The sequence below is a fragment of the Vipera berus genome (genome assembly GCF_964194415.1).
Source record: "Vipera berus genome assembly, chromosome: 12".
Taxonomy (NCBI): domain Eukaryota; kingdom Metazoa; phylum Chordata; class Lepidosauria; order Squamata; family Viperidae; genus Vipera; species Vipera berus.
Window position 1 is genome coordinate 16054237 of NC_138215.1, and position 27765 is coordinate 16082001.

General features: G+C 44.4%; 1 protein-coding gene across 4 annotated transcripts; it reads left to right on the top strand.

Moving 5' to 3' along the window:
* Positions 1-38: 38 nt before the first annotated feature.
* Positions 39-27355, top strand: LOC308673415 (tropomodulin-3-like). Of its 4 annotated transcripts, none has more exons than XM_081337041.1 (10): positions 39-104; positions 8435-8633; positions 9576-9732; positions 16693-16815; positions 17124-17213; positions 17730-17860; positions 21119-21226; positions 22275-22418; positions 22850-22994; positions 25614-27355. In XM_081337041.1, exons 2-10 carry the CDS (start codon positions 8508-8510, stop codon positions 25646-25648), a joined length of 1059 nt encoding a protein of 352 aa, XP_081193167.1. In that variant the 5' UTR covers positions 39-104; positions 8435-8507; the 3' UTR covers positions 25649-27355. The 4 variants fall into 4 exon arrangements, with proteins under 4 accessions (XP_081193167.1, XP_081193169.1, XP_081193170.1 ...); XM_081337043.1 differs by lacking the exon at positions 39-104 and adding an exon at positions 6184-6220; XM_081337044.1 differs by lacking the exon at positions 39-104 and adding an exon at positions 6323-6541.
* Positions 27356-27765: the final 410 nt, after the last annotated feature.

A 27765-nucleotide genomic window follows, 5' to 3' on the forward strand; every position in this document is an offset into this window, starting at 1 on the left:
CCACCGTGTACCCGAGGGAGGACGCGCAGGCGCAGCAGCCGGGGTGGAAACAGCGCCTGGAGTTTTTACAACTCTGCGGGGCTGGGACTGACTTCTCCGGCTGGGTGAGTCCGGCGGGGGCTCCGGAGCATCGGGCAGGCACCGGGAAGGGGGGGGGCGCGTGGGGGGGCGCGTGGGGAGGGCTTCAAATGAGCCAGAAGCGAGAGGGGGGTTGTTTTGTTGTTGCCCCCCCCCAAATTTGGTCTGCATTGTTTCTCGAAAGTTGCAGAGTCGAGCGAGCAAATGGGGGGTGGGGGGGGCAGGCGGCGAAAGCTGACTTCTGCCGTAGCAAGGGCGGTGTGTGTGGGGGGGGAAGGGTCGGACTGCCTTCTGCAAGCTGGCGCCCTCCGGGGTCGCTGGACCCCCGTCTCCCCTCGCGCGCCGCCAGGTCGTGCGGCCAAGGAGGATGGGCTGGGGAGTCCAACTGGGGGCGCCTCTCTTTTTCCCCCCGCGGGGGGGGGCTGCCAGGGGAGGCTGCGGGGTGGAACTTCGGGGAGGGGAGGCAAAGGAAGGTTGGGGCGCGGCAGGAGCCCCGATCCTTCCACTTAATAATAATAATATAAAGTTGGAAGGGACCTTGGAGGTCATCTAGTCCAACCCCCTGCTCAGGCAGGAAACCCTATACCACTTCAGGCAAACTTCTCTTTCTCTGCTCTTGCTCGGGAGACGTGGGGACCCTCCGCACCCGGGGATCTCCCTGCCCCCCCCCCCTTGTCGCTGGGAACAAACCTTTTCCCCACCCAGCCCGCCCCAAATTCTGGAGCAGTTCCCTTTTCTACCATCTCCCATTCAAGCTCAGGTTTGCCCGGGCCAGCCCAGCCTAAAACCTGGCTCTCGAGCTGCGTCTTACTTAGTTGCTTTTGGACCCTTCCTGATGAACTTGGCAGCCCCGACCTTTAGAATCGACTTCCAGCGAAGTTTAAAAGCCCGTGTTTTGCTTTTAAGTGCTCTGGAATTTATGGATTAGATCCCTCTGGTATTCTTCCTTACCCCATATGCATTCCCTCTGGATTTCTCCCCCCCCCACCCCTTTTGCATGCTCTCCTATTGTTTTCCATGCCTGCTTTTTCTTCCCCCGCCCTTGTTGGGCTGAACAAAAACTGGCTTTTTACCTTTGGGTAAGGAGGGGAGGCGTGAAAAAGCTTGTTGCTAAGGTGGTTCAGGGGTACCAGCTTTATTTCACCTCCCACAAAGTTTCAACTTCAATCCCACCTCAGTCGGGGAAAGACTATCCTAGCCGATACAAGCCAATACTGATAGTGTTGTGCTAGAATAAGTTGGGCAGCCTTTACCTATATAATGCCTGGGTTAGAAGTGTTTGCAATTGTCTGTCTCACCCTAGCTGGCCAGGGGTCTCTAGTCCAACCGTTTGTAGAACCCCCTTCGTCTTTTTCCTGGAATTTGTCCAGTCAACTGTCTGAGCCCGTTTCTTAATCGCTGCAGGAGGAGACAAAAGCGTGCACAGGGTGTTGTTCCAAGGAAGGAAGGGTGTTACAAACAGACCTGTTCATTTAGGATCTTGGGAGGAATTGTTTTCTTGCTGAGGTGGTTTGAAATGTCCCCTTGCTAACGTTCTGTCATCTTGGATGTGTTTGCTCTGCCTGGTTTCAGTTTGGGCGAGGAGGGGAGGGTGTATTCCCAGGTAAAGATGCTGTCAGTGGATCCCCTTGCAAAGTAGGTTTATGAATCCAGTTTGCAGCATTGCCCAGAAGGAATCGGGAGAGAAATTAGATTGGCTTTACCCATTAGGCAGAATAACAGAGCAGTGAGGAGGTAAAGAACTGCTTGCCTACAGTTTGTTCTTTAAGGTGTGGTGAGGGACGTGTGCCAAGATTGGAGAAAGCTGCTAGTTTTTATACACAGAATAGAAAAGGCTGCTATTGTGTCCTTTGCCTCAGGCAACAAATGTCTCCATCCAGGCCTAGCTAGCTCCTTCCCCATGTTCTTGTCCCTGTCCTTGCGTGCTTAGAGGTTCAACAAACCAGCACCAAGAACAGGATAAACTTAGCAGCTTTCGAAAAGACTACAAGCCGATCCCAGCTTGCAAGATTGAGTCCAGGATGTGTAAAGATAGATCCACTGATGCTCCTTTTTGGAACTTCCAACAGCTGTTCAGTGAGGGATCTCTGAGCTTGCTTCTTTTCTTGCAGAGGTTTCATTACTCAAACTAGGTAACATCATCACTACTAGATGATGTTACCTAGTTTGGGTAATGAAACCTCTGCAAGAAAACAAGCAAGTTCAGAGAGCAGCAAGGACCCCTCATGTCAACCCTGAGCTACAAATATTCTCCTTTATTGTTTCTTCAGCGGCATTTGGATGCTAAATCTTATCTGTCAGCAAACGTTGGTGGGTGTATCTGTTGATGTAGGGCAGAACTCTTCTCACTTTGCAGAACCTGGATGTAAGGTTTAACCCCCATGCTATATGGTCACTATATTAAATCAGGAATTTCTCTAAAAATGGCTTGCCTGCTGGTTAGTTTGTGTTTAGGGCAAAGTTTGTGGCTGTGTCTGACTCTTTTTCCAGGCATAAGAACAAAGCAAAGAGCGTAGAATCAAAACAAAACTTTCCAAGACCTCCCAGATTTTCTCCTGGTGGTGAAAAACTGGGATGGGAAGGCTAGTGTGGTGTAGTAAATTAGAAATAGGAAGAACAACATGAGTCACCCAGAGTTGTTTAAGAGGGGCAGCCATAGAAACTTTTGTTAAAAAAATAAAGAGCAATTTTCAAAGCCTGTTGAATTTTGACCAACTACTACTAGTGTTTGATCTTTCCTACCTGCTAGGCTGCGGGCCTTGATAGCTGACATCTAACTTTTAGTGTAGGCATATCCTAAATTCAGACAACTACCTAATCTCAGAAATGTTTTCTTATAATGGCTCTGGAATCAGGCACTGGCTTCTAGATGAATGACGGAATGTCAAAAGTTATTGAATTCCTAAAATTTTGACCAAGAGGAAAAGGAGCCTAACTGGTAGAATCCAGATATCCGCTCTTTTTCATTTCTGCAATTGTGCCTCAATTTCAGACACGGCTACCATTCAGATTTTTTTTTTAAAAAAAATAAATACACAGAGGGGATGTATTTTCTCGAACATTGTGGGATTAAAGAATGTGCATCCAAATCTCTGCTGCTGATAAAGGTAAATTGGGTTCTGTTGCTTTAATAGAAAGGCATTTCCGGTGCTGAGAGTACAGCTAAGTGGAAGCCGGAAATAAGAGCATTTGAAAGGTCTGTTTCCATCCAGAAATGACACTTAAATAACAGGCCTCCCCTGTTGCTCTGGGCTGTGTTTGCTTGGGAAATCTAGACCTATTCAAAACATTTTCATAATTAACTGGGACATCCTGCCCAGTTGCTTGCTGGTGTGAAGAGTCCCAGATGAGGCAGAATTCATAAGGATGGTTTGGAGGAATATCATGGTTAACTTTTTAATCTTCATCATTACTGCGCCTAATGCTGGCTCATTCTTTGGTGTGTTTCAGGGAGATATTATGCATAAGATGTGCCTGGTATTTCTCATAGCAAAACTAGCTTATGGGTTGCAAGAATTTCTACCTAGGATGAGCTATTTCCCTGTGAACAAGGTGTCATCATGTATGGAAAGAGGAGGGGAGGGGTGTCTCCGTATAAATAGGATTGCCTTTCCAGGAAAATCTGCTTCCGTGGTTAGAATGATGAAGATGAAGCGATGATCCTTTGGCGCAGACAGCCATTTCCCAATTTCATTCATGCTTTCCCATCCGTGTCCTGCAAAGAGCAATTACACAATAACAAAAATCTGGATATGAAGCCGGCAATAACTGATCCAGAATGGCCTCAGATCGCCTACCCAAAAGAAGACCCATATGAAATGATGATTAATATTCCCAAGTGGCAGAATTCTTCAAGGTGACAAGATACAGTAGTGCCCAAAATTGTGGAAACCTTTTAGGAAAAGTGTATTTTTCAGGTTTGATGGCTAATAACACCATTTTTTTTTGGAGCAGCACGATAAAATTATATATCCATGGAAAGCTAATTTAATCAAGAACATAATGCAACACAGTTTCTTCAATTACCTGTACTGTATTCTGTGAAAAGTTATAGCCAAATAACCTGGAAAAGGAAGCACAACTTGCTTAGGTTGAGATCAGCTAGCTTTCCTTCATCTGATTGTAGCCAATGAGCACGAGTGTTTAGAGAGCCAGTCAGGTGTCATCTTGTTTTGGCAATGAGCCAGTCAGATCACAGTAGGATCCGGTTATTGATGTCATGTATTGAAGCCGAGAGGAGGACATTTGTCATTGTGTTGTTATGTGATCGCCATCATGTTGGTTGGGTTTTTTTGTGTTTCTTTCATCTAGTGAGCTTGTAAAATGTAATAAAATTAAAGTAATGGTGCAAAGAGTTGACTGGTTGCCCAGAAAGCGGTGTAAAATAGTATTATTAAGCGAACAAGGCTACAGTTATAAAGAAACTAGAAGAAAAATTGGTGGGAACTAAACCAAAGGTATAGGGACGCGGTGGCTCAGTGGGTTAGGATGCTGAGCTTGTCGATCAGATGGTCGGCAGTTTGGCGGGTCAAATCCCGAGTGCCGCGTAACAGAGTTGAGCGCCTGTTACTCGTCCCAGCTTCTGCCAACCTAGCAGTTCGAAAGCATGTAAAAATGCAAGTAGAAAAATAGGGACCACTACGGTGGGAAGGTAACAACGTTCCGTGCGCCTTTGGCGTCTAGTCATGCCGGCCACATGACCACGGAGACATCCTTGGACAAGCGCTGGCTCTTCAGCTTTGAAATGGAGATGAGCACCGGCCCCTAGAGTCGGAAACGACTAGCACGCATGTGCGGGGGAACCTTTACCTTTACCTTAAACCAAAGGTGGCATTTCTACTGTACACTTTTCCAAAAAGTTTTCCACAATTTTGGCCACTACTGTAGCCTGTGTATTCAAAACACTTTTCTTCCAAAATAACATTCAGATTATGCAGCATTCTGGCTTGTTAGTTGACTTCAGCTAAAAAGCCAAGAATAACCAAGAATCTTCTCCCCTTGGGAAGTTTTCTCTGGCTGTCAAACAGTGCTAGATCAATCCTTGAAAGAAGAAACATAGAAGGATCACTCGTAAAACCTGTTTAAAGCAGACAGGCAATATAACAAATCGTTTCTTCGTCGCAACATGGCTCCTTTAGGCATAGGGTAGAAAGTCAAACCTGAAGTGACAATTTACGTACCTGTTGAACAGGTTTGCACGGCTGCCTGCAGATTTCAAGCTGGCTAGGGAAGCAAGCAAGGGATCGTGTTAAAAAGGAATCCCAAACCTCCGCTCTACAGTATATTGTTGCGTTTCCACGTTAATGGATTTAATGGTAACAATCAGGCAGAGAACTTTGCTAGACCACGCACAGCGCAGAAGTGAAGAGTTAACTTTTCTACCCTTGTAAGGGTCTAGAGGGAGAAATAAAAACCTCTAAGATTAGTCTTCCTGAACTACTGGCCCAGTTTCAAGTCTTTGATTGATGGTGGAAAACTGATAAACTCGGCTTTCTTTAGTGAAGGTTCATCTGGAGACGGATTAGCAGAAGATGTGCTGCTAGAAATAATGATAATAGTGTACATTTTGTGGCATGCTGGCCCAAATTAGCCCCCCCCCATTTATTTTCCTATGAGGTGATTTTCTATTTCAAAATAATGAGTAATGGGACCTTTAGTCCACTTGAAGTTCAACCTTCCTCTTTAAAGGTATTCGGAATGCGGGGGGAAAAAAACAACACTCAAAGATTGCAAATGTGCCTCTCTCGATAACCTCCTCCAGGACTTGAGAACACTCCAGGTCAAAAGGTCCTGGAGACGTGCATTTTGCCCATGTGTTTGTGTAGACTTTAAATCAGGAAGGTTGGCGTTGCTGCCTTCATCCATCACCTGACCATAACGTCCCTTGTGCAGATGAGGGATTAAAACACTGATTTTTATGCCATGAATTTGTCTTGGAGCTTGATGAAACCTTTGCCAATCAGGACAGAGTTCTAGAAAACTTTGCACCCATTTTACAGATAGAGGATACTGAGACCAACCAGCAGCAGATCAAAAGCAGGCAAAAACGTAATGCTGTAGACAGAAGAGCGAGTCACAGACCTCCAGAAGTCTCTTCCTACTTTTTCCCATGGGCCGTCTTCATGCATCTTGATTTCCAACAGTGAGATTTCCTTGTTTGCTTGGCAAAACGTGGATTATTATTTTTTTTAACCACTGCCACCTTGGAGGGTGCCTTTGGTTTTTGGTTTTAATTTCCCAATCCTAGCATTTTCTAATGATGTCCAAGTACTGGGGAATTTTGGGCGTTGAAGTGCACAGGTCTTAAAATTAGCAAGGTTGAGAAACACTATATGCTAATCAATCTGCTTCTGCTTATCCTTTTGTGAGATCAACCAGATGTACTGTCTGCTCTATTTATATTTAGGCCAGGCTAATTTGGCTTACAAGTCAGCCTGTAGTACTCCCAACACACCATCATCTGGTGACTATTATCAACCCAGTGTGGAGAAACAGGAGAGTCTTAAGGTTGTAGTCAGGCTGGATTGATGCCTATTTATCTAGAAGAAAGGCTTACGCAGTCTGGCTTAGCAGCTGAATTATTTCCAAATGATTTTATCCAGGACAATTTGCAAAGCAAAGCATGCTCTGACTCGTTTGTAGGTGGTTGCGGCTCAGCATGGCGTCGAACTCCACGAAACCAGCCAGCCACCCATTTCTCTGCGTATTAGGCCAGGAATACCCAAATGCCAAAGAGGGAGGGACACCTGGAAAGAAAGGAAGCAGAGGGTGTACATGGCTGGGCTTTGTGGTAGGGCAGCAGCCGTCATGTGTTCTTCTGGAGAACTTCCAAAGCCTCATTCGGTGGAACCAACCAGAGGTGCCAAATTTGCCCACGAGTAACAACTTTGCATGCTGAGCCAGTTCCAGATATAACTGAGCGTTTTCTTTAGACTGGCGTAAGACGAAACTCCCGCTGGCATCCCTCGATCATCGAAGAGAACAGAATTGTTCTTGTGTGTGTCCAACCCATTGTTGAAAGATCTTTTCTGTGGTGCACGCCCACCTACCAGTACTGTGATGATCTGTGATTCTAAAACATACGCACTGGTGCTCAAGGGGAGGGGAACACACACACACACACAATGGGGGCTTGGCACAGACCGTGCACAGCTTGACAGCTAACGGTGGTGCCATGCCTATTAACCACAGGAAGCCATTTTCTTTTGAGATATTGGCTTGAGCTGAACAGTAGGCTCAGGAAGAAGAAAACGCTTGTGGACAAGGGCAGGAAGTCTTGCGGGCTCACTGTGTGCGAGATCAGGGTGCTTCATTTTTTTTAAGCCATTGCATTGGTCGTTCCTTGATTGGGGTGTTGTTTACTTCTTGATTGTTGCTCTAGTGTTAATCTTCCTATTAATCACTGCTCATATGTGTGTGTTGCTTGCTGGGGCGGAGGTGTTTTGGTACCAACAGAGATGAACAAGCTAACATTAAGTCTGGAGTCTCCAACCCTGTCAAATTTAAGATTTGTGGACTTCAGTTTCCAGAATTCCTCAGCCAGCATGGCTGGCTGAAGAATTCTGGGAGTTGGAGTCCACAAGTCTTCAAGTCGCCAAAGTTGGAGACCCCTGCATTAAGCAACAGCCTACTCAAGGAGCTGCCAAGAACACTTCCAACTACGGTGACTAGGCAAACCAGTTGTATATAAAAATAAGAGCAACCCCCCCACACACTCCCTTCTAAGCACTGATCACATTATGTAGTTGGGTAATGAAACATCTGCAAGTAAACAACCAAGTTCAGACTGCACCAAGGTCCCCACAGAACTTGGAAGTGTTTCGTGTTGCCCTGAAGAGCACCAGAGTTGATTATGATGTTGACTGGACTTGTGGAGCCAAAGGTACTTGGCTAGCTTTCCTATACAACATCCGTTTCCCTGTGTGATAGTGTACACAATCCCTGGCTAACATAACAGGAAGTGCAATGAATATTGAGAGAGAGCCAGGTTGGAGAAGGTTGATAGGAAACGTGTGCTTTTTAGCAAGAGAACATTCTGGGGTGGCTGAACTAGAAGGCCAACATCTTCTCCATGGCTGATGGGGAAATTCCAGGAGTTGAAGTCCCTCACTTTAAAGTTTGTCAAGGCTGTTCTAGATGTATGTTAATAATGCTTGGGATAAATACATGCCCATCATCCGATAATTGTTGTGTATCGTCTTAAGTTTTGGGAGGCATCAGCATAGCGTTAAGCAGTTGTAGATAACTTTTGCACCCTCAGATATGTTGCTCGTGTGAATTACATTCAGTTGGTGGAACTTCGCAAAATGTTCAAGACTGTGAGTACATTTCCCCCCCCCCTCTTCTTTCCTTCCAGTTAAAAACTCAAAGCTAAGACCTTGGTCTTGCTATTAGTTGGTCAAGCTACTCAACATTGGTCTGCCAGAGTGATGGCGCTCCCTTTCCGGAAAGACTTGGACAAATACAGGGAACTTGATGAAGACGAAATTTTGGGCAAGTTGACTGAAGAAGAACTGAAGCAACTGGAAACTGTCCTGGATGACCTTGATCCAGAGGTGTGTACATATGGCCCCAATGCTTTGTTAGCATTTCTATAGTGTTTCCATAGGTTTCTGGATGGAAGAAGGGTTCAAGTGAGGAATCAGACTAGACTCACTATGTAAGCACAAGAGGGTTAGCCCTGACTCGAATGCCTTAGAGCAGGGTTTCCCACCTTGGCAGATTGAAGATGCATGGACCTCAACTCTCAGAATTCCCTATGCTGTCTAGGGAATTCTGGGACTTGACGTCCCCACGTCTTAAAGTTACCAAGGTTGAGAAACCCTGCCTTACAGCCTTATCTGCTCGTTCCCAGGTGAAAACTGCCAATCTGGGGAGATTCCTGTACTATAGGCAGAGAACAATGAAGTAGCTAGTTTGAACTCTACAGATGTGAGCCTGGTTGTTGGCGCCTGGCAGTTCTGTAAAGCACATGTTAATACAGCAGTTTCCGACACACAGCAGTTACAGCAGGAAACAGAAGAGAGAGAGAGAACCCATTTGCAGAGCCTTCCCTTTTATACAAGGCTCCTAAAGAGATACAGGCCCAGCTGGCTCTTAAAGGGACACAGACCTTGCTGAGTCATTCCCAACATTACATCATACATCTTACACCAGCTGGTTAGCTTTTAAATCATTACCTTGACACATTACATTTCAGTCTAAATGGGTAGGAGATATTTCCTAGGCACCAAAGCCTCAATAGAAGAAGGGGACGACAGAGAATGAGGTGGCTGGATGGAGTTACTGAAGCAGTAGGCGTGAGCTTAAATGGACTCCAGAAGATGGTAGAGGACAGGAAAGCCTGGAGGAACGTTGTCCATAGGGTCGCGATGGGTCGGACACGACTTCGCAACTAACAACAACAACAACATTGAGCAGCCTCAGAATAAGGCTGGCCATTTGGCTCACTCCCCGTGGGAGTGCAAGAAGATTCACCTCTTTCTTTCGTTTCACAGAATGCCCTGTTGCCAGCGGGATTCCGGCAGAAGGACCAGACTGTGAAAAAACCTGGCGGGCCTTTTGACCGAGAGAAGCTGCTTTCCTTTTTGGAGAAAGAAGCCCTGGAGCAGAAAGACGTCGAGGACGTTGTGCCTTACACGGGAGAAAAGAAAGGTAGTGGCTTCCACTGAGCAACTTGGCTTGTCCAAGCTCCACTTCCTTTCTCTCTGCCCCCACTCGCAGGCTGGATTCACATGCAGGTAGTCCTCACTTTATGACCACAGTTGGGGTCGTAACCTCCGTTGCTAAATGAGGCAGTTGTAAAATGAGTCACGCCTGATTTACTGACCTTTTTTTGTTGTGGTCATTAAGCGAATCAGCATGGCTAAGTGAATTCAGGTTCCCCGGTTGCCTTTGCTTGTCAGAAGCCAACTGGGAAGGTCACAAATGACAATCACGGGATCCCAGGATGCTGCCACCATTGCAAATACATGCTGGTTGTCAAATTTTGATCACATGACTGCGGGGAAGCTGTCGCAGTCATAAGTGTGAGGAACAATCCTGAGTCAACTTTTTTCGGCACCATTGTAATTTTGAACAGTTGCGAAACGATTGGTTGTAAGTTGAGGGCTGCCTTTATCAGACTAAGCTATTTTGGGCTTATTAAGCCACCATCAATTGGATGTACCCCCCCTAATTAATAAGCGGGGGGGCTGAGTTCCTTCAGAATCACACTTAACCTATTTTATTTTTTATTTTGTTTATTTTTTATTTTATTTTTATTTTATTATTAATTTTATTTTACCACCCATCTTATAACAAGCTCTGGACTTAGCCCAAAGTGTGAAGGCATATTCCATGTCTCTCTTGCCTTCCCTGTCTTGAGTTCTAGGCAACACAATTCCCTCTCCAATTTATTCCCACAACAACAGCCCTGTGAAGGAGGCTGGGCTGAGAGGAGGGAAGTCCCCTCATCCTGTCCAATCCCTTCATTCTAGTGCAGGGTTCCTCAAACATGGCCACTTTAAGACTTGTGGACTTCAACTCCCAGGATTCCCCAGTCAGCCATGTCCTACCTTGGCCACTTCAAGACTTGTAGACTTCAACTCCCAATGGCTGGCTGGAGAATTCTGGGAGTTGAAGTCCACAAGTCTTCAAGTGGCCAAGTTTGAGGACCCCGATTCTAGTAGGGGGAAGGAGTTGTACTAATGTATTTCCCCCAAAATCAGACCCAACTGGAAAATAAACTCTAGCCTGATTTTTCAGGGCGCTCGTAATATAAGCCCCACCCCCAAAATAAGCCCCAGTTAAGAACATCAGCCAGACGGACGCATTTAGTACCGTATTTCCCCGAATATGAGCCCTAACTGGAAAATAAACCCTACTGCCTCTTTTGGAACAAAACCTAACATAAGACCCAGTCTTATTTTCAAGGAAACATGGGTAAGGGAGAAAGCCCCATAGGTTCTGAGCGAGGGTTGCCGTAATAGAAAGCGTGCAGAACGAGATTCCCTGGAGTTTAAAAAAAGAAATGGGCCAAACACCCCCATCTTTCCAAAAGATCAAAACGTTTTTGGTTTTTTTAATTCACCATTGCTACGCAGAGGCTTGACCGTTTTCTCCTCTTGTTCCAGTTTGGCTGAAAGGAACAATGAGCCACTGTAGCCTGCAAAGAGAGCTGATGCAACAGAGTTTCCTTTCACAAGATGGCATTTCTGATGTAAATTTTCACTGAACTGACAAGGGCAGCTTTGTGGCTAAGAGGTCGCTGAGTTCTCAAATGGGTAGTCTGGGAAAAAAACCTGGCCCATGACCCCAGTCAGACAACCCTGGTCTATGCTGGTAATACTAGCTTGGACCATGTCTGATGAGAAGGATAGGATAGGATAGGATAGGATAGGATAGGATAGGATAGGATAGGATAGGATAGGATAGGATAGGATAGGATAGGATAGGATAGGATAGGATAGGATAGGATAGGAATGGAGTAGGAGTAGGATTAGGAGTAGGAGTAGGAATAGAATAGAATAGAATAGAATAGAATAGAATAGAATAGAATAGAATAGAATAGAATAGAATAGAATAGAATAGAATAGAATAGAATAGAGCAGAGCTGGAAGGGACCTTGGAGGTCTTCTAGTCCAGCTTCCTGCTCAAGCAGGAGAACCTATACCATCTCTGACAGGTGACTGTCCAGTCTCTTCTTAAAAATCTCCAGTGATGGAGCGCCCACGATTTCTGATGGCAAGCTGTTCCACTGGTTAATTGTCCTCGCTGCCAGGAAGTTTCTCCTCAATTCCAGGTTGCTTCTCTCCTTGATCAACCATTGTTTCTCGTCCTTCCTTCTGGTGCTTTGGTGAACAGCTTGACCCCCCTCTGCCTTGTGGCAGCCCCTCAGATACTAGAATACTACTCTCCTGTATAGCAGCTTCCTCTGTATCTCTGATGGTGCAGTTTTGAGATAGGTGTGGCCGCCCTGTGATGCAACTGGTCTGAAGCCGCTTAATCGCTTCCGAAGCTACACGGAGATTTGACTTTGGCTTGGGATGTTGATGATGGATGGAACTGCCTTGCTTAATTGCCTCTCATGAAGGGTGCGCCCAGACTCGCCTAGAATGGAAGTGGATCGGTGGTTGCCGCTGTTGTCATTAGCTCAGTGGTGCCGTGTGTCCCAGACACACCTTCACCTCCAGCCAATCCCTTGTGAACTAACCTTGAGGTCACCTTTCTCCACCCTGGTGTGTCCAGAAGCCTTGGGGTTCAAGTCCCATAATTCCTTGGGCGGTCAACAGCTCAGGACGGCACTGCTGGATGCCACCGTGTTGAATTGTGACCCTCTGTGTGCGTGTTTCTGTATGGGTTCATCTCTGTGAACCTCCTCTAGCTGAACCAAGAGAGAAGCAACCTAGAAATAAGGAGAAACTTCCTGACAGCGAGGACAATTAACCAGTGGAACAGAAGTTGCCTCCAGAAATCGTGGGCGTCCCATCACTGCAAGTTTTTAAGAAGAGGCTAGACAGTCACTTGTCTGAGATGGTATAGGTTCTCCTGCTTGAGCAGGGGTTGGGGTGCTGGACTAGAAGACCTCCAAGGCCCCTTCCAGCTCTATTCTAATTCAACTAATGTCTTTAGGTCAAGGCTAGTGATCTTTCTCAAGGAGAAAATATTCTAGGAATGTTATAAAGCTTTATATGTGCATGCTAGTAAAATAAATGCACATGCTATTAAAATAAAATAAAGCCTACTGGCTTGCAGAAGATTTAAACTGCAGCTCCCGTTCTCGATCAATAGATATATTGGCTGGAAGTGGTGGTCCCAATAATAGAGAACTACTGGGTCTCTACAATTGGGTAGTAGGGTAGAACATTACAATGGCTTCAGTCTGGGAGTATAGCTAAAACTTGAATTGAGTGTGTGGCTGAATTTTATCTCATTTCTGTTTGGGTGGATAATGGGATTTGATTTGAGCTTTGTGCGTTGCATGAAACCAGCCAACTCAGGTTTTTGATGAGAATAGAATAAGAATAAGAATAAGAATAAGAAGAGAGCTGGAAGGGACCTTGGAGGTCTTCTAGTCCAACCCCCTGCTCAAGCAGGAGAACTTATACCAGTGGTCTTCAAACTCGGCCCTTTTATGACTCATGGACTTCAACTCCCAGAATTCCTCAGCCAGTATGCCTGGCTGAGGAATTCTGGGAGTTGAAGTCCATGAGTCATAAAAGGGCCGAGTTTGAAGACCCCTGACTTATACCATCTCAGGTGAATGTCCAGTCTCTTCTTGAAATCCTCCAGTGATGGAGCTCCCATGATTTCTCGTGGCAAGCTGTTCCACTGGTTGATTGTGCTCACTGTCAGGAAGTTTCTCCTTAATTCCAGGTTGCTTGTCTCTCTGATCAGTTTCCAACCGTTGTTTCTCGTCCTTCCCTCTGGTGCTCTGGTGAACAACCTGGTCCCCTCTGCCTTCTGGCAGCCCCTTCTATTCCTTTGGCAAGACATGGTTTATAGTTCAGCATAATATATGGAACAAACCATCTGGAACAAACTTGCTTGGCAAACCCCAATTAGCACAGGAGGAGTTCCTAATCTCTCTTCGTTGCTTTGATGCCATTGGTTGCACTCAAGCAATCGTCAGTGCATTAAGTGTTGAGGCAATCTCGATGTGTTTTTTTTTTCCTGGTTTCCAAGCCGAGCAGAACCGGTTCTCCTTCCTCTGAGCAGCTTCCTCAGTAAATAATAGCAGTGTTCCCAAATTATCACCAGAACGTCCACGGCTTTTGTGAACGCCTGTGCAGATGTGTTCTCTGGGCAACGCTTGTGTGGGTTATGCGTCAAGAAGGAAGAATCTGCAAGAGCTTTTTGATCGTCTGCCAACTGCTAAGTCATTATTTCCAAAGGCCATACAGGGTAGGGATTTTTTAAAAAATAGAAATAAAAATCTTTGGAGTCAGTAAACAATAAGCTTAAGATTTTTCCTTGAAGTATTTGCTCATTACCTGGAAAGGAATCTGAACTTTTCTCTAAAGGCAAACCGAACCGAGAAGAATCTTGTTAGCTTCGGTGAAACAAACTTATGTTTCAGGTATGGCCCTTTTTACAGAGGGAGCAGCTACGTAGCATTCTTAGGAGTTTAGTCACCGCATCTGGAAGAGAACAATAGCCCATCTTGGGTTTGAATGTGGTTCAGATGAGGTTAGCCTGCTTCACTTCGAAACTAATCGTCCCAGCTCTGCAAAAGTTACTTCCAAATAGAGCTGACAAAATATCTTAACTGTTTTGTTTACTTTAAAAAAAAAATCATCAAGCTTTGCTATGGCTAATAATAGTATTTGGAGCCAAGGTGAAAAGCAGGAAAGTCTGGTTAATGGACCAACAATAGAGAATGCTTGCTTTGTTCTAGAACAGTGTTTCAGCAAGTTTAAGATATGTGGACTTTAACTCCCAGAATTCCCCAGCCAGCATAGTCCACACATCTTAAGTTGAGATTGTGAAACACTGGGTTTTTTTTTCAGGAGAGGGGGTTGTTCAAAATTTAATTTCTTCAATTGTGCCTTGGCCGAGTCTCCTATATTGCTAGCAAAGTGACAGGTGGATTACGATCCATTTGGAGCAGACAAAGAGTGGGAGGCGAGTGAAATAAACAACCTGGAGGTTTCAGCATGCAGGGTTTTTTCATTGATTTAAATCAGGGGTCTTCCAACTTGGCCCTTTTATGACTTGTGGACATCAACTCCCAGAATTCCTCAGGAATTCTGGGAGTTGATGTCCACAAGTCATAAAAGGGCCAAGTTGGAAAACCCCTGATTTGAATAAAACCACAGGAACAGTTGCAACACTTCTTGTGTAAACTCTTGTTTGGCTCCCGTCCTAAAGATATCGATCCAAGATTGATCCCCATGAAATACAGCTGGGGGTGTGTGAATCCTGCCCTGATAATTGATAAATGGCGATTGATGGCTTGACATGACATGAGCCTCTTGATTCGAGCTAATCATGGTTTGTTCAACCAGCCATTTGTGACACTTGTATGCCACCCAAGGGCTCTTTTTTCATACACCCCACCAAGAAAATGCCAACCTTTGTGTCGTCCTCTGGCTTCCATTAATTGCATTATTGCTGAAATAGATTCCAGATGTTGCAAATGTTTGCTCTGACGTTTCATCTTAAAATAATCATAATAATCCAGGTTAGAGCCTGCCAAGGCCTGCGATGATGTGCAAGTAAATGTAAAAGAAACAGAAACCAGATGGTGAAGGGAGTTAAATAAAGAGATCCACAGCTGTTTGTGCAATTCTGTTTCCTATATTGGGCTAGTCTCGTATCGTTTAAAATATCTACATTTTGTCTTCCTATATGTGTCTAGATGCTAGAGTACATAGGAAAAAAATCCCTTTTTAGAGGCAACCTATAAGTATAGACATGCACACAGCTAAGTAAAGTAAGATTTAAACACACACAGATATACTTACACTTTATTCTGGGAAGTGTATGTGGTATAATGATAGAGTGTGGCATAATTATATATAGTACAGTTACAGAGTTGGAAGAGGCTGTTCAGAAATTCAGAATAAATTGTCCCTCTGACCAAGCACACTCAGTGAACAGGAGAACCACTATTTTCCTGCGTTACTGTTTCCACCGTTGACTTATGCTTACCGTTAAACTTATTTATTTCAGCCGTTTTACAGTTTAAACCTCTCGCTTCTTTTTCTTTATTTGCATCCTGCCTTTATTATTTTTTACAAAGAGTGCAAGGCGGCCAACATATCCACCGTCCTCCTCCTATTTTCCCCATAAAAAAACAACCCTGTTAGGTGGGATGGGCTGAGAGAAAGAAAGTGGACCAAAGTCACCCAGCCAGCTTTCATGGCTAAGTTGGGACTTGAATTTCCATCCAAAATCCGGTCTCAAAAGTATTTGGTTGCTAAAGAAACGTTTCCTGGTGCTGATAAGAAGGGCAGTCCCGAACAGAGGTACCAGGTTACTTCTGCTTTAGAGCCAACTGTTCTGAGCTAAAGACTGTTGTTGTTGCTAGTTGCGAAGTCGTGTCCGACCCATTGCAACCCTATGGACAATGTTCCTCCAGGCTTTCCTGTCCTCTACCATCTTCTGGAGTCCATTTAAGCTCACGCCTACTGCTTCAGTGACTCCATCCAGCCACCTCATTCTCTGTCATCCCCTTCTTCTATTACCCTCAATCTTTCCCAGCATTAGGCTCTTCTCCAATGAGTCCTTCTCATTAGGTGGCCAAAGTATTTGAGTTTTAGCTTCAGGATCTGGCCTTCTCAAGAGCAGTCAGGGTTGATCTCCTCTAGGACTGACCGGTTTGATCGCCTTGCAGTCCAAGGGACTCGCAGGAGTCTTCTCCAGCACCAGAGTTCAAAGGCTTCAATTCTTTGGCGCTCAGCCTTATCGTGGCGAAGGGGCTTGCGTAATTCAATGAAGCTATGAGCTATGCCGTGCAGGGCCACCCAAGACGGAAAGGTCATAGCAGAGAGTTCTGACAAAACGTGATCCACTGGAGAAGGAAATGGCAAACACTCCAGTATCTTTGCCATGAAAACCCTATGGACAGTACCAAAAGGCTAAAGACTGAGGCCATCCTAAATTGCTTGTTTTTAATCTTCCCTTGAACAGGAAAAGTTTTCATCCCCAAACAGAAACCAGTACAATCTTACACAGAAGAAAAAGTGACGCTTGACCCAGAACTGGAGGAGGCACTGACCAGCGCCACTGACACAGAATTGTGTGATCTTGCAGGTCTGTCAGATTTGTTAATGTCTCACAGTGGGAAGGAGGTTTTTGTTCCGAGTGGAGCAGTCGCTTAATCGTTTTTGTTTATCGGGGATACAGATGCCGGTGTATAAATATTCTGGATGGGATCTTGTCCGTTTTGCGGGCCAATCCTCGTCTTCTTTTTCCCTCTTCCTTTCTCGCCCCTTGGAGGCTTAGCGGAAGTAATCATGGGAAATGGGAAGTTTGATTGCCTCTCTCTGCCTCGTTGCAAGGGAAAGGATAAAGTGCAATAAAGGTTTATACTGTCCCCACCCTCTTTTCTTTAATTCCAGCCATCCTCGGAATGCACAACTTGATAAGCAGCTCTCAGTTCCACGAAATTGTGGGAAGCAGCAACGGGGTTGGCAGTGAGAATTTCACAAGTGAGTGTTCCACTTGGAAAGTCTGAAGATGAAGCATGCAGCTTTTTTGTAGAGTGGGGCAATGAGCTCTCAACGCACTGGTGGGGCCAGACTAAAGAGATCCGCAAAACCGGCGTCCGATTAAATTAAATTTGCATGAAAACTCCGTTCATTAAATAACGTTTCATAGGGCTACCTCCATAAACTTAACTAAATCCCCTTTACTGCCTATTTAAAAATTGGAGGTCAGCGTTTGGAGAAGTCCTGTTGACTTAACGATTGACAATCTGTCCCAGGGTGTGATTTAGAAATGGGTTATCCTGAAAGAAATATATACCTTTTAAAATAAGGCATTAAATTGCTATTCACTTTCTGAGCTGGTACGGTAATAATGCAGCGATGCGTGAGCATGAAAAATAGGGGTCATATACTACTTTAAAAAGTCCCACCCTGTATTAGTTGTAGGAAGATTTGGCCGGGACTTGTAATGAAAATACATAATGAGTGCCTATAATACATGTTTTTTTACCTCTTCAGATGTAGTTAAAGGTGAAAAGATGACCCCACTCTTTGACGAGCCACCCAACCCCACAAATGTGGAAGACTGTTTGCAGAGGGTTAAAGATAACGATCCTCGCCTTGTTGAAATAAACCTGAACAATATCAAGGTAAGAATTGAGTAGAACAAATAAAACAGCAGCTCCCAACCTTTTCTATACCCCGCACCCCTATAAGGCTTCTGATATATTCTCCCACCCCTTACAAAATATATGCATATGTGAATATATGCATTGTTGTTGTTGTTAGCTGCGAAGTCGTGTCCGACCCATCGCGACCCTATGGACAACATTCCTCCAGGCCTTCCTGTCCTCTACCATCTTCTGGAGTCCATTTAAGCTCGCGCCTACTGCTTCAGTGACTCCATCCAGCCACCTCATTCTCTGTCGTCCCCTTCTTCTATTGCCCTCGATCTTTCCCAGCATTAGGCTCTTCTCCAGTGAGTCCTTCCTTCTCATTAGGTGGCCAAAGTACTTGAGTTTTAGCTTCAGAATCTGGCCTTCTAAAGAGCAGTCAGGATTGATCTCCTCTAGGACTGACCGGTTTGATCGCCTTGCAGTCCAAGGGACTCGCAGGAGTCTTCTCCAGCACCACAGTTCAAAGGCCTCAATTCTTTGGCGCTCAGCCTTTCTTATGGTCCAACTTTCACTGCCATACATTGCAACTGGAAAGACCATAGCCTTGACTATACGCACTTTTGTTGACAGGGTGATGTCTCTGCTTTTTAGTGTGCTGTCTAGATTTGCCATGGCTTTCCTCCCCAGGAGCAAGCGTCTTTTAATTTCTTGGCTACAGTCCCCGTCTGCAGTGATCTTGGAGCCCAGGAAAATAAAATCTGTCACTACCTCCATTTCTTCCCCATCTATTTGCCAGGAATTGAGAGGGCCAGATGCCATGATCTTGGTTTTCTTAATGTTAAGTTTCAACCCAAGTTTTGCACTCTCCTTCTTCACCTGCAACAAGAGGCTCTTTAGTTCTTCTTCACTTTCTGCCATTAGAGTGGTATCATCTGCGTATCTTAGGTTGTTGATATTTCTTCCGGCAATCTTAATTCCAACTTTTGATTCATCTAGCCCTGCCTTTCTCATGATGTGCTCTGCATATAAGTTAAATAGGCAGGGCGACAGTATACAGCCTTGCCGGACTCCTTTCCCAATTTTGAACCAATCAGTGGTTCCGTGTCCAGTTCTCACTGTTGCTTCTTGACCCGCATATAGGTTTCTCAAGAGACAAATAAGATGGTCTGGTACTCCCATCTCTTTAAGAACTTGCCACAGTTTGTTGTGATCCACACAATCAAAGGCTTTAGCATAGTCAATGAAGCAGAAGTAGATGTTTTTCTGGAACTCCCTAGCTTTCTCCATGATCCAGCGTATGTTGGCAATTTGATCTCTAGTTCCTCTGCCTCTTCGAAATCCTGCCTGTACTTCTGGTAGTTCTCGATCCACATACTGCTGAAGTCTAGCTTGTAGGATTTTAAGCATGACTTTACTAGCATGAGAAATGAGTGCAATGGTGCGATAGTTTGAACATTCTTTGGCACTGCCTTTCTTTGGAATTGGAATGTAAACTGATCTTTTCCAATCCTGTGGCCACTGTTGAGTTTTCCAAATTTGCTGGCAAATTGAGTGTAGCACTTTTACTGCATTGTCTTTTAAGATTTTGAATAGCTCAGCTGGAATACTGTCACTTCCACTAGCTTTGTTGTTGCTCAGTTTTTCTAAGGCCCACTTCACTTCACATTCTAGGATGTCTGGCTCGAGGTCAGTGACCACCTCATTGTGATTATCAGGGACGTTAAGCTCATTCTTGTATAGTTCTTCTGTGTAATTTTGCCACCTCTTCTTAATCTCTTCTGCCTCTGTTAGGTCCCTGCCATTTTGGTCCTTTATCATGCCCATTTTTGCATTAAACGTTCCCTTCATCTCTCCAATTTTCTTGAAAAGATCTCTGGTCCTCCCTATTCTATTGTTTTCTTCTATTTCTTTGCACTGTTCATTTAAGAAGGCATTCTTATCTCTTCTAGCTATTCTCTGGAATTCTGCATTCAATTGGGCGTATCTTTCTTTTTCTCCCTTGCCTTTCGCTTCCCTCCTTTCCTCAGCTATTTGCAAAGCTTCCTCAGACAGCCATTTTGCTTTCTTGCATTTCTTTTTCTTTGGGATGGTTTTGGTTGCTACCTCTTGTACAATGTCGCGAACCTCTGTCCATAGTTCTTCAGGCACTCTGTCTATCAGATCTAATTCCTTAAATCTATTTGTCACCTCTACTGTATATTCAACAGGGATATGATTTAATTCATACCTGAGTGGCCTAGTGCTTTTCCCTACTTTCTTCAGTTTAAGCCTAAACTTTGCAAGGAGAAGCTCATGGTCTGAGCCACAGTCAGCTCCTGGTCTTGTTTTTACTGACTGTATAGAGCTTCTCCATCTTTGGCTGCAGAGCATATAGTCAATCTGATTTCTGTGTTGACCATCTGGTGATGTCCATGTGTAGAGCCGTCTCTTGGGTTGTTGGAAAAGAGTGTTTGCTATGACCATCGCATTCTCTTGACAGAATTCTATCAGCCTGTGCCCTGCTTCATTTTGCACTCCAAGGCCAAACTTGCCTGTTATTCCAGTTATCTTTTGGCTTCCTACTTTAGCATTCCAATCCCCCATGATGATAAGAACATCATTTTTTGGTGTTAGTTCTATAAGGTGCTGTAGGGCTTCATAGAACCGGTCAATTTCATCCTCTTCAGCACTGGTGGTTGGGGCATAGACTTGGACTACTGTGATATTGAATGGTTTGCCTTGGATTCGAACTGAGATCATTCTGTCATTTTGAGGATTGTATCCCAGTATTGCTTTTCCTACTCTCTTATTGACTATGAAGGCTACTCCATTTCTTCTGAGGGATTCTTGCCCGCAGTAGTATACCTGGTGGTCATCTGAATTAAATTCACCCATTCCTGTCCATTTTAGTTCGCTGATACCTAAGATGTCGATGTTCAGTCTTGTCATCTCTTGTTTGACCACGTATGTATATAGTGCATACACACACTATAATTTTGAAACTAATCCCAAGTTTTTGCACCCCCTGGAATATTGTCTCGCACCCCTGGTTGGGAACCCCTGGAGTAAAATATTTCTTTTAGGGCAGAGCATCACAATGATAGAGTTCATAGGATTGCAGTTTATGAGGGTGATTAATGGGGCCATAGTTGCTAGCCTGGTCCTTCCTCTGCTGTCATGTGTTGGAAGAGAATATCGGAAGCTGTAAATACACAGATTCTTTGCACCATTTAGAAAAGGAAGCAGCACCTTTTCCTGGAATAAAAGTTTCAGTCAATATTCACAAGCTTGCCTTTTTTGCTTGACTTCCAGAACATTCCCATCCCAACTCTAAAAGAATTTGCCAAAGCCCTGGAAACGAACACCTACGTGAAGAGCTTCAGCCTTGCAGCCACTCGGAGCAATGACCCTGTTGCCATTGTAAGCAAAGAGGCAAATTTGGCACTCACAACTGTGTCTTAATAGATCATTGGAGATGGGAGAAAGTGGTCCAGACCACTCAACAGCTGTTTATGTCTATTTAAACCAGGGGTCTTCAAACTTGGCCGCTTTAAAACTTGTGGACTTCGACTCCCAGAATTCTGGGAGTCGGAGTCCACAAGTTTTAAAGTGGCCAAGTTTGAAGAGCCTTGATTGAAACACTTAACACTGTCGTGGGTGTTGGATTCCTTGGGGGGGATCAACTGTAACTGATGGTTCAGATCCGATGCAGGAGGAGATCCCAGCATGTGGTCCGAAGTACTGTAATGAGCCAGTTCTGTGATTGGTCCTTAAGAAGAAGAGGCTGGCCAAATCTCCTTAAGCTTTCTCCCATTGGTCAGATCCCTCAAGTTGAGGAGTTGTCACGAATGTGAAAGTCATACGGCGTGTGGTGACTTTTGTTTGGCTTGGACAAAGCCACCTGGTTAATTTCAGACTAATATTTAAACTTGAGAGGCAAGTTAGTAATGTATCACCAAGCCAATTCTGTCAAGCAGGGCCATTCAGGAAAACGAGCCAATGTTTGAAGTCCCAAAAGGCAACTGGATGGTCTTGTTTGTTTGTTTTTCTTTCCTTGAAAACATTTTGCTTCTCATCCAAGAAGCTTCTTCAGTTTGGTTCGTCTTCAGCATAACTAAAGGAGCTTCTTGGATGACAAGCAAAATGTTTTCAAAGAAAGGGAAAAACAACAACAACAACAAAACGACAATCCCGTTGCCTTTTGGGAAAAGCACCTTTGGGACAACCATGACTTGGATGATTGAGAATCTCCATTGATGTAATGTTTGAAGGCACCAGGAAGAGAGAAATGTGCAAATCAGGACAGCCCCAGATACCCCAGTTTTTTTAGCTTTGAGAGATGCCAGTTATGGGCAACTTCTTTCTCTCATTTGCATTGCAATATGTAAAGAAGCCTGGGTGTGTTCTGTTGTGAATCCAGTCCAGTGTGAACTTCATTGCTGCTTTTTGTGTGTGTGTGTGTCTCAAGGCTTTTGCAGACATGCTGCGGGTGAACCAGACTCTGAACAGCCTCAACGTTGAATCCAACTTCATCACTGGCGCAGGCATTCTGGCCTTAATAGAGGCACTGAAAGAGAATGAAACTTTGACCGAGATCAAAATTGATAATCAGGTAACCTCAATACGTTCTTTTTACCTAGTGAGGGATCTAAAAGGTGGGCCAACCAAGCCTTGCTTTAAAAGTGAAGCTGGAAGACGGCTATTTTTGAGAGCTGTTGCAGGAGAATTGCTTATGAAACACAAGCAAGGTGCTGTTCACCAGCCTACCGAAAAAGGGGAAGTCTCTTTCCTTCAAGGCTTTGTTGCATGGGGTGCAGCCCGTTGAGCTTAATATATATCATGGTTTCTAACCTTAAAAGATGGCTCATTTTGCCCTTGGAGATGAGAACTCCTTGCCGTTCAAGCCATGCAGTTTGCTTTAGCCAAGGAAGAAGGATCTCCCAATCCTGACGTTGCTTTTGCTGATGCATCCCATCAGCTTCAAACAACTCTCTTGTAACAAACCAGCATTTGTTGACTTCCTCCTTGGATGATTTCTGACAGAGGCAGCAACTCGGGACTCCGGTAGAAATGGAGATAGCCAAGATGCTTGAGGAAAACGCCAAGATCCTTAAGTTTGGGTATCATTTCATGCAGCAAGGACCCCGAACCAGAGCAGCAGCTGCGATCACAAAGAACAACGATTTAGGTAAGATAAGCTGTGCTGCAAAAGGAATAAGGATGACAGTCCCAGAGGTGCTTTTTTTAGGAGGCAACTGGACTTTCTTGCTTTTTTTTTCTTTTGAAGAAGTTTCGCTTCTCATCCAGGAAGGTTCTTCAGCTCTGCCTGGAGGGTGGGCTATGGAAGGATTTTTATCAGTCAGAGCTGAAGAAGCTTCTTGGATTGAGAAGCGAAACGTCTTCAAAGAAAAAAGAAAAAAGTCCAGTTGCCTCCTTAAAAAAGCACTTTGGGGACAACCATGACCTGGATGACTGAGAATCTCCATAGTCAATAAGGGCGATACTGAACTTCCTTTGATTCCTCGTTCTAGTACAAGTGAGTCAGCAATAATAAACCATACACGTTTGTTGTTTTTTTTAAAAAAAAATCAGTTTCCTGAATGGCTTTCTCCATTCTTTATTGATTTTTCTTAAATACAATCAAGTGATGAAGGTTTCCCACCCAAAATGAGGTGGAGACTTGGTTTAGTTACTAATCATCCCAATATGAATTTGTCCCAAAGGCACTTTTCCAAAAGCCAACTGGAATTTCTTGGTGGTTTCCTTGAAAAATATCTCAGATCTGACGAAGCTTCTTGGACGAGAAGTGAAATGTTTTCAAGGAAAAAAACCTAAGGCAATCCAGTTGGCTTTTGGAAAAAGCGCCTTTGGGACATCCATGACTGGATGATTGAGACCCTCCATAGATAATATGAATTAGCGAATGCAGAGTCTTTTGACTCTGTTAAGCAATCATTCAGCTAGGCATGGTATCTACCTCAGTGCATTCTGGAAAACTGAGATAGACCGCGGTGGCTCAGTGGGTTAGGATGTTGAGCTTGTCAATTAGAAGGTCGGCAGTTTGGCGGGTCGAATCCCGAGTGCCGTGTAACAGAGCGCCTATTACTCGTCCCAGCTTCTGCCAACCTAGCAGTTCGAAAGCACGTCAAAATGCAAGTAGAAAAATAGGGACCACTCCGGTGGAAAGGTAACAGCGTTCCGTGCGCCTTTGGTGTCTAGTCATGCCGGCCACATGACCACGGAGACGTCCTCGGACAAGCGCTGGCTCTTCGGCTTTGAAACGGAGATGAGCACCGGCCCCTAGAGTCGGAAACGACTAGCATGCATGTGCGGGGGAACCTTTACCTTACTTTACTATTCATTCTGAAAGTAATCCCTTTAGTGTCCTAGTTCAGGTGACAGACATGAAAAATCATGCTTGGTGAGACCACTGAAATACAGCTCACAGCTGTGGCCAGAGCAGTGGCACCATGCAGGCCTGCAGCTTTTCATGTACATCTCGTTCGAATGAGCTGAAAGACGGACATCTGAGTGAGGAGACGGAACTTATTCCGCCATTTAACACAACCGTTCTGAATGGGAAAGCAAAATAACCTTTTTGGGGGCGGGGATTTAATTATCAGCTTCTGAGACCCGTTCTGCTCTCCTCTCTGCATCTCCCAAATTCCAGCACTGTGGAATCTCTCTAGTACTTTGCTCTTCCCCCCCCCCTTCCTTCTTCCATCTTTAGCCTGGTGCCTGGGAGTAAAAATCTCCGCCGATCTCCTTGCATCTCTTCAGCCCTGAAGCTTCTGAAGGGGTTATTGCAAATGTCCACTTGGTATTGAGCGCTAAGGGGAGAAAAGGCCGTTGAAAAGGTCGCCTAATTGTGCCTCTGCATGCTTCCCTCGCACAAGCCTTGCATGCGTTTTTTCCTTCTGCTTTTTTCTGTCGTTTGTTCCTACACAACTCTCCTGTTCAGGGGCGGTTTCAGCCGCTACTAGTGTGGTGGTTTGGGCATGACAGGGCTGTGGAGCATGGGTGGCAGAGTGTACAGATGCAGGAGTTTTCCTGGGGCTTTAAAGGTACGGTGCCGTTCTGCCAAACCACTGCCAAGGTTACCACTGAATTGGTGCATTTAACGATAGCGAAGAGGGGAAATAGGAATTCATGTTGAGCTTTTCGGTGCCTGTTGTGGATTTTAAATATTAATGGTATTTTTGTTTAAATATTAACAGTATTTTTGTTTAAAGCTGAACTAAATCTAACTTTGTCCTAGCTCCATCCATTTCCTTGTCCTTTAGGGTTATAGCACTCCCCCTCCCCCCAAAATATCCCATTGGTTTTGATTACAAGCAGTCCTCGACAGTATGAGTCCATTTGGGAGCAGAATTTCCATTGCTAAGCAAAAAGGGGATTGTTAAGTGAGTCACACCCATTTTTATGACCTTGAGTCACTGTGATTGTGAAGTGAGTCACGCGGTCGTTAAGCAAATCCAGCTTCCCTCTTGGACTTAGCTTGTCGGAAACCAGCTGGGAACGACACAAATGGCGATCGCCAGAGCCCAGGGACCCCCTGGCCAATACCTACATTTCAATTATGCAACCTTGGGAACGCTTCAGCGGTCGTAAGCGCGAGGAGCGGTTGCAGGTCACCTTTTCAGTGCAACTTCAAACGTTCCCTAAATGAATGGTTACAAGTTGAGGACTGCCTGTGACCCCCTCCCTTCTGATGAACGGAACATGTTGAATTCCCACCAAAGTTACTTCTCGCTTTTCTCTCTCTTTTTTTTTTGTCCCTCTGCTCTGTCCCTCCTCCTTTGGACAGTTCGCAAGCGGAGAGTGGAAGGTGACCAGCCATGAAGCCTCCAGGCCGTCAGAAGCACAAAAGAGGAGAGATTCTGGACCTCCGTGAAGGGCGCCCACTTCCCCTGGGATTCGGCAACCCCAAGATTTTTTTCTTACTTGCATAGAAGGGAAAAGACTGGAATTAGCATTCCTCTTTTTGTTCATACGGATGAGCGTGTAAATATATATATATAAACAAATATATATATATATATATACATATCTTTCTATATATATATATTTGATAAAGTTATATTACTAGTGCTGGTATCCAATACACGATTTGAAAAGCTGCCAGCCCCATCTGTCCCGAGGCTGTTTCCTTTTTTGTTTCAGGACTTGGGACCCAAAGGCTTCTGAATAGATTAATGCCAACTCTAACATGGGTGGCGCGGAAGCTGCAGAGTCAACAGCTACTGTTTAAGGGGGCAAACGGTGTCAATTCTCTGAGAGAAACTAATCCGATAGGAAGTGCGGAATTCTAATATAAGCATGGAGGCGTCAAACCAATGTTTTTGTCTGTGTCATGGAGGGAATTTTTTTCCAAAAAACAAAGGGAAATGACTTCAGCAACCAATGATGCACGTCGGTAATATTTCTTTTGTTCCCCCATTCTGGCCCACTCAAAATGCTTTCCTTTTTTTGCCTTAAAACCTTCCCCACCTGGGCAGCTTATTTCTCTGAATTTGCAGAACAGGATATGTCCTCATTTTGCTCTGACATGTCCAGACTGGATGTATTTATAGGAAAAAAAATCCTATTTCATCAACTTTGCGTTGGGTTCTGCTACTTTGGTATTTAAATATGTGCATGAGAGAGGCAGAGAGAGAGAAAATATATTTGTATATATAAATTGCAGCATATCAAACCCTGGCTGCTAAGCTGTAACACAACATGCTGGTCCATCAGTGTGGGTTGAAAATATCTTGTGACTCAGATTTCCTACAAATTTCACACATTCCGGCCAGCCACAATCTGGGACACTATTGCAGCTCACCCTGATGCGTGCCTGCAGCTAGGCTCCTGGATCAGAGAAACGTATCCTTTCTGAATTTCCCACCCTGTCCCGTCACCCCTAGCTGAGCATTAATTCAAGACTTGGTTGGAAATTCAGATTTTAATTTCCCCAAATGCCTAAGGGCAGCAATACTTTGGTCATGTTGTGGCATCCTAGGACGTTCTCCGTGATAAAGCTCATTGATGGCAGTTGGAAGGGATCTAACACGGCAAAGCTCTCTTGAAGCCATCCCATAATAGGCATTATCTCAACTGAGTATGCAAGGAGAATCCTTCATTTTAAAATAATGATAGGGCTCACACTGGACTCATTTGCAGCAAAAGGCAAGTTCAGGATTTTGAAAATTTTAAGGTTTACTCGAGAACAAGCATAATAGGAAATGCTGCTCCGTTACTCTTGCTTGCTAATCAGCAAATGCTTCTTATGTCCAAATCAAGTTTAAGGTTTGGTGAGAAAGCTATAAATTAGGAATCGCAGTGTGTTTCTTGTTCCTATTCCCGCTTGTCAAAAGGAAAAAAGAACCCCGTATATTTCTTGAACTTACAAAACTGAGGTGGTCCACAGTTCCAACTTGTTCTTTGGGGACCCCCGATTCAACTTCAAATGATAAAAAAAATGTGGTTAAATGATAAAAATGTTTGAAAATGATAAATGTTTTTTTTAAAATCCTTGCAACAGTTGGAATTAAAGAGATGCTTTCACAAGCTTGGTTATCACTGTAAAATATTGTCTTGCACTACAACCGCCGCTAAAAAAGAAAAATCTCTGCTGCTGATTTACAGCTTGACAATTTCATACTGTGTGGCCATTTTATAGCATAGCCCATCAGACTGGCCTTGGGAAAAGTAAGAGGAAGGCAATGAAATATCAGCGGTAACATAAAAAAGGGGCAGTTGTACCCATTTTGTATATAAAATAGGATTCACAAAGGAAGCACCAGCTTTATTTAATGTCAGATCTCTGTTTCCAAAAACATTTTGAAGGACAGTTATATATATTTTGCTACATACATACATACATACATACATACATACATACATACATACATATAATATAGTTGAGTAGGTCCATCACTGGATGCAACCCTTTTTTTTAGAGAAACTATTGCAATCTT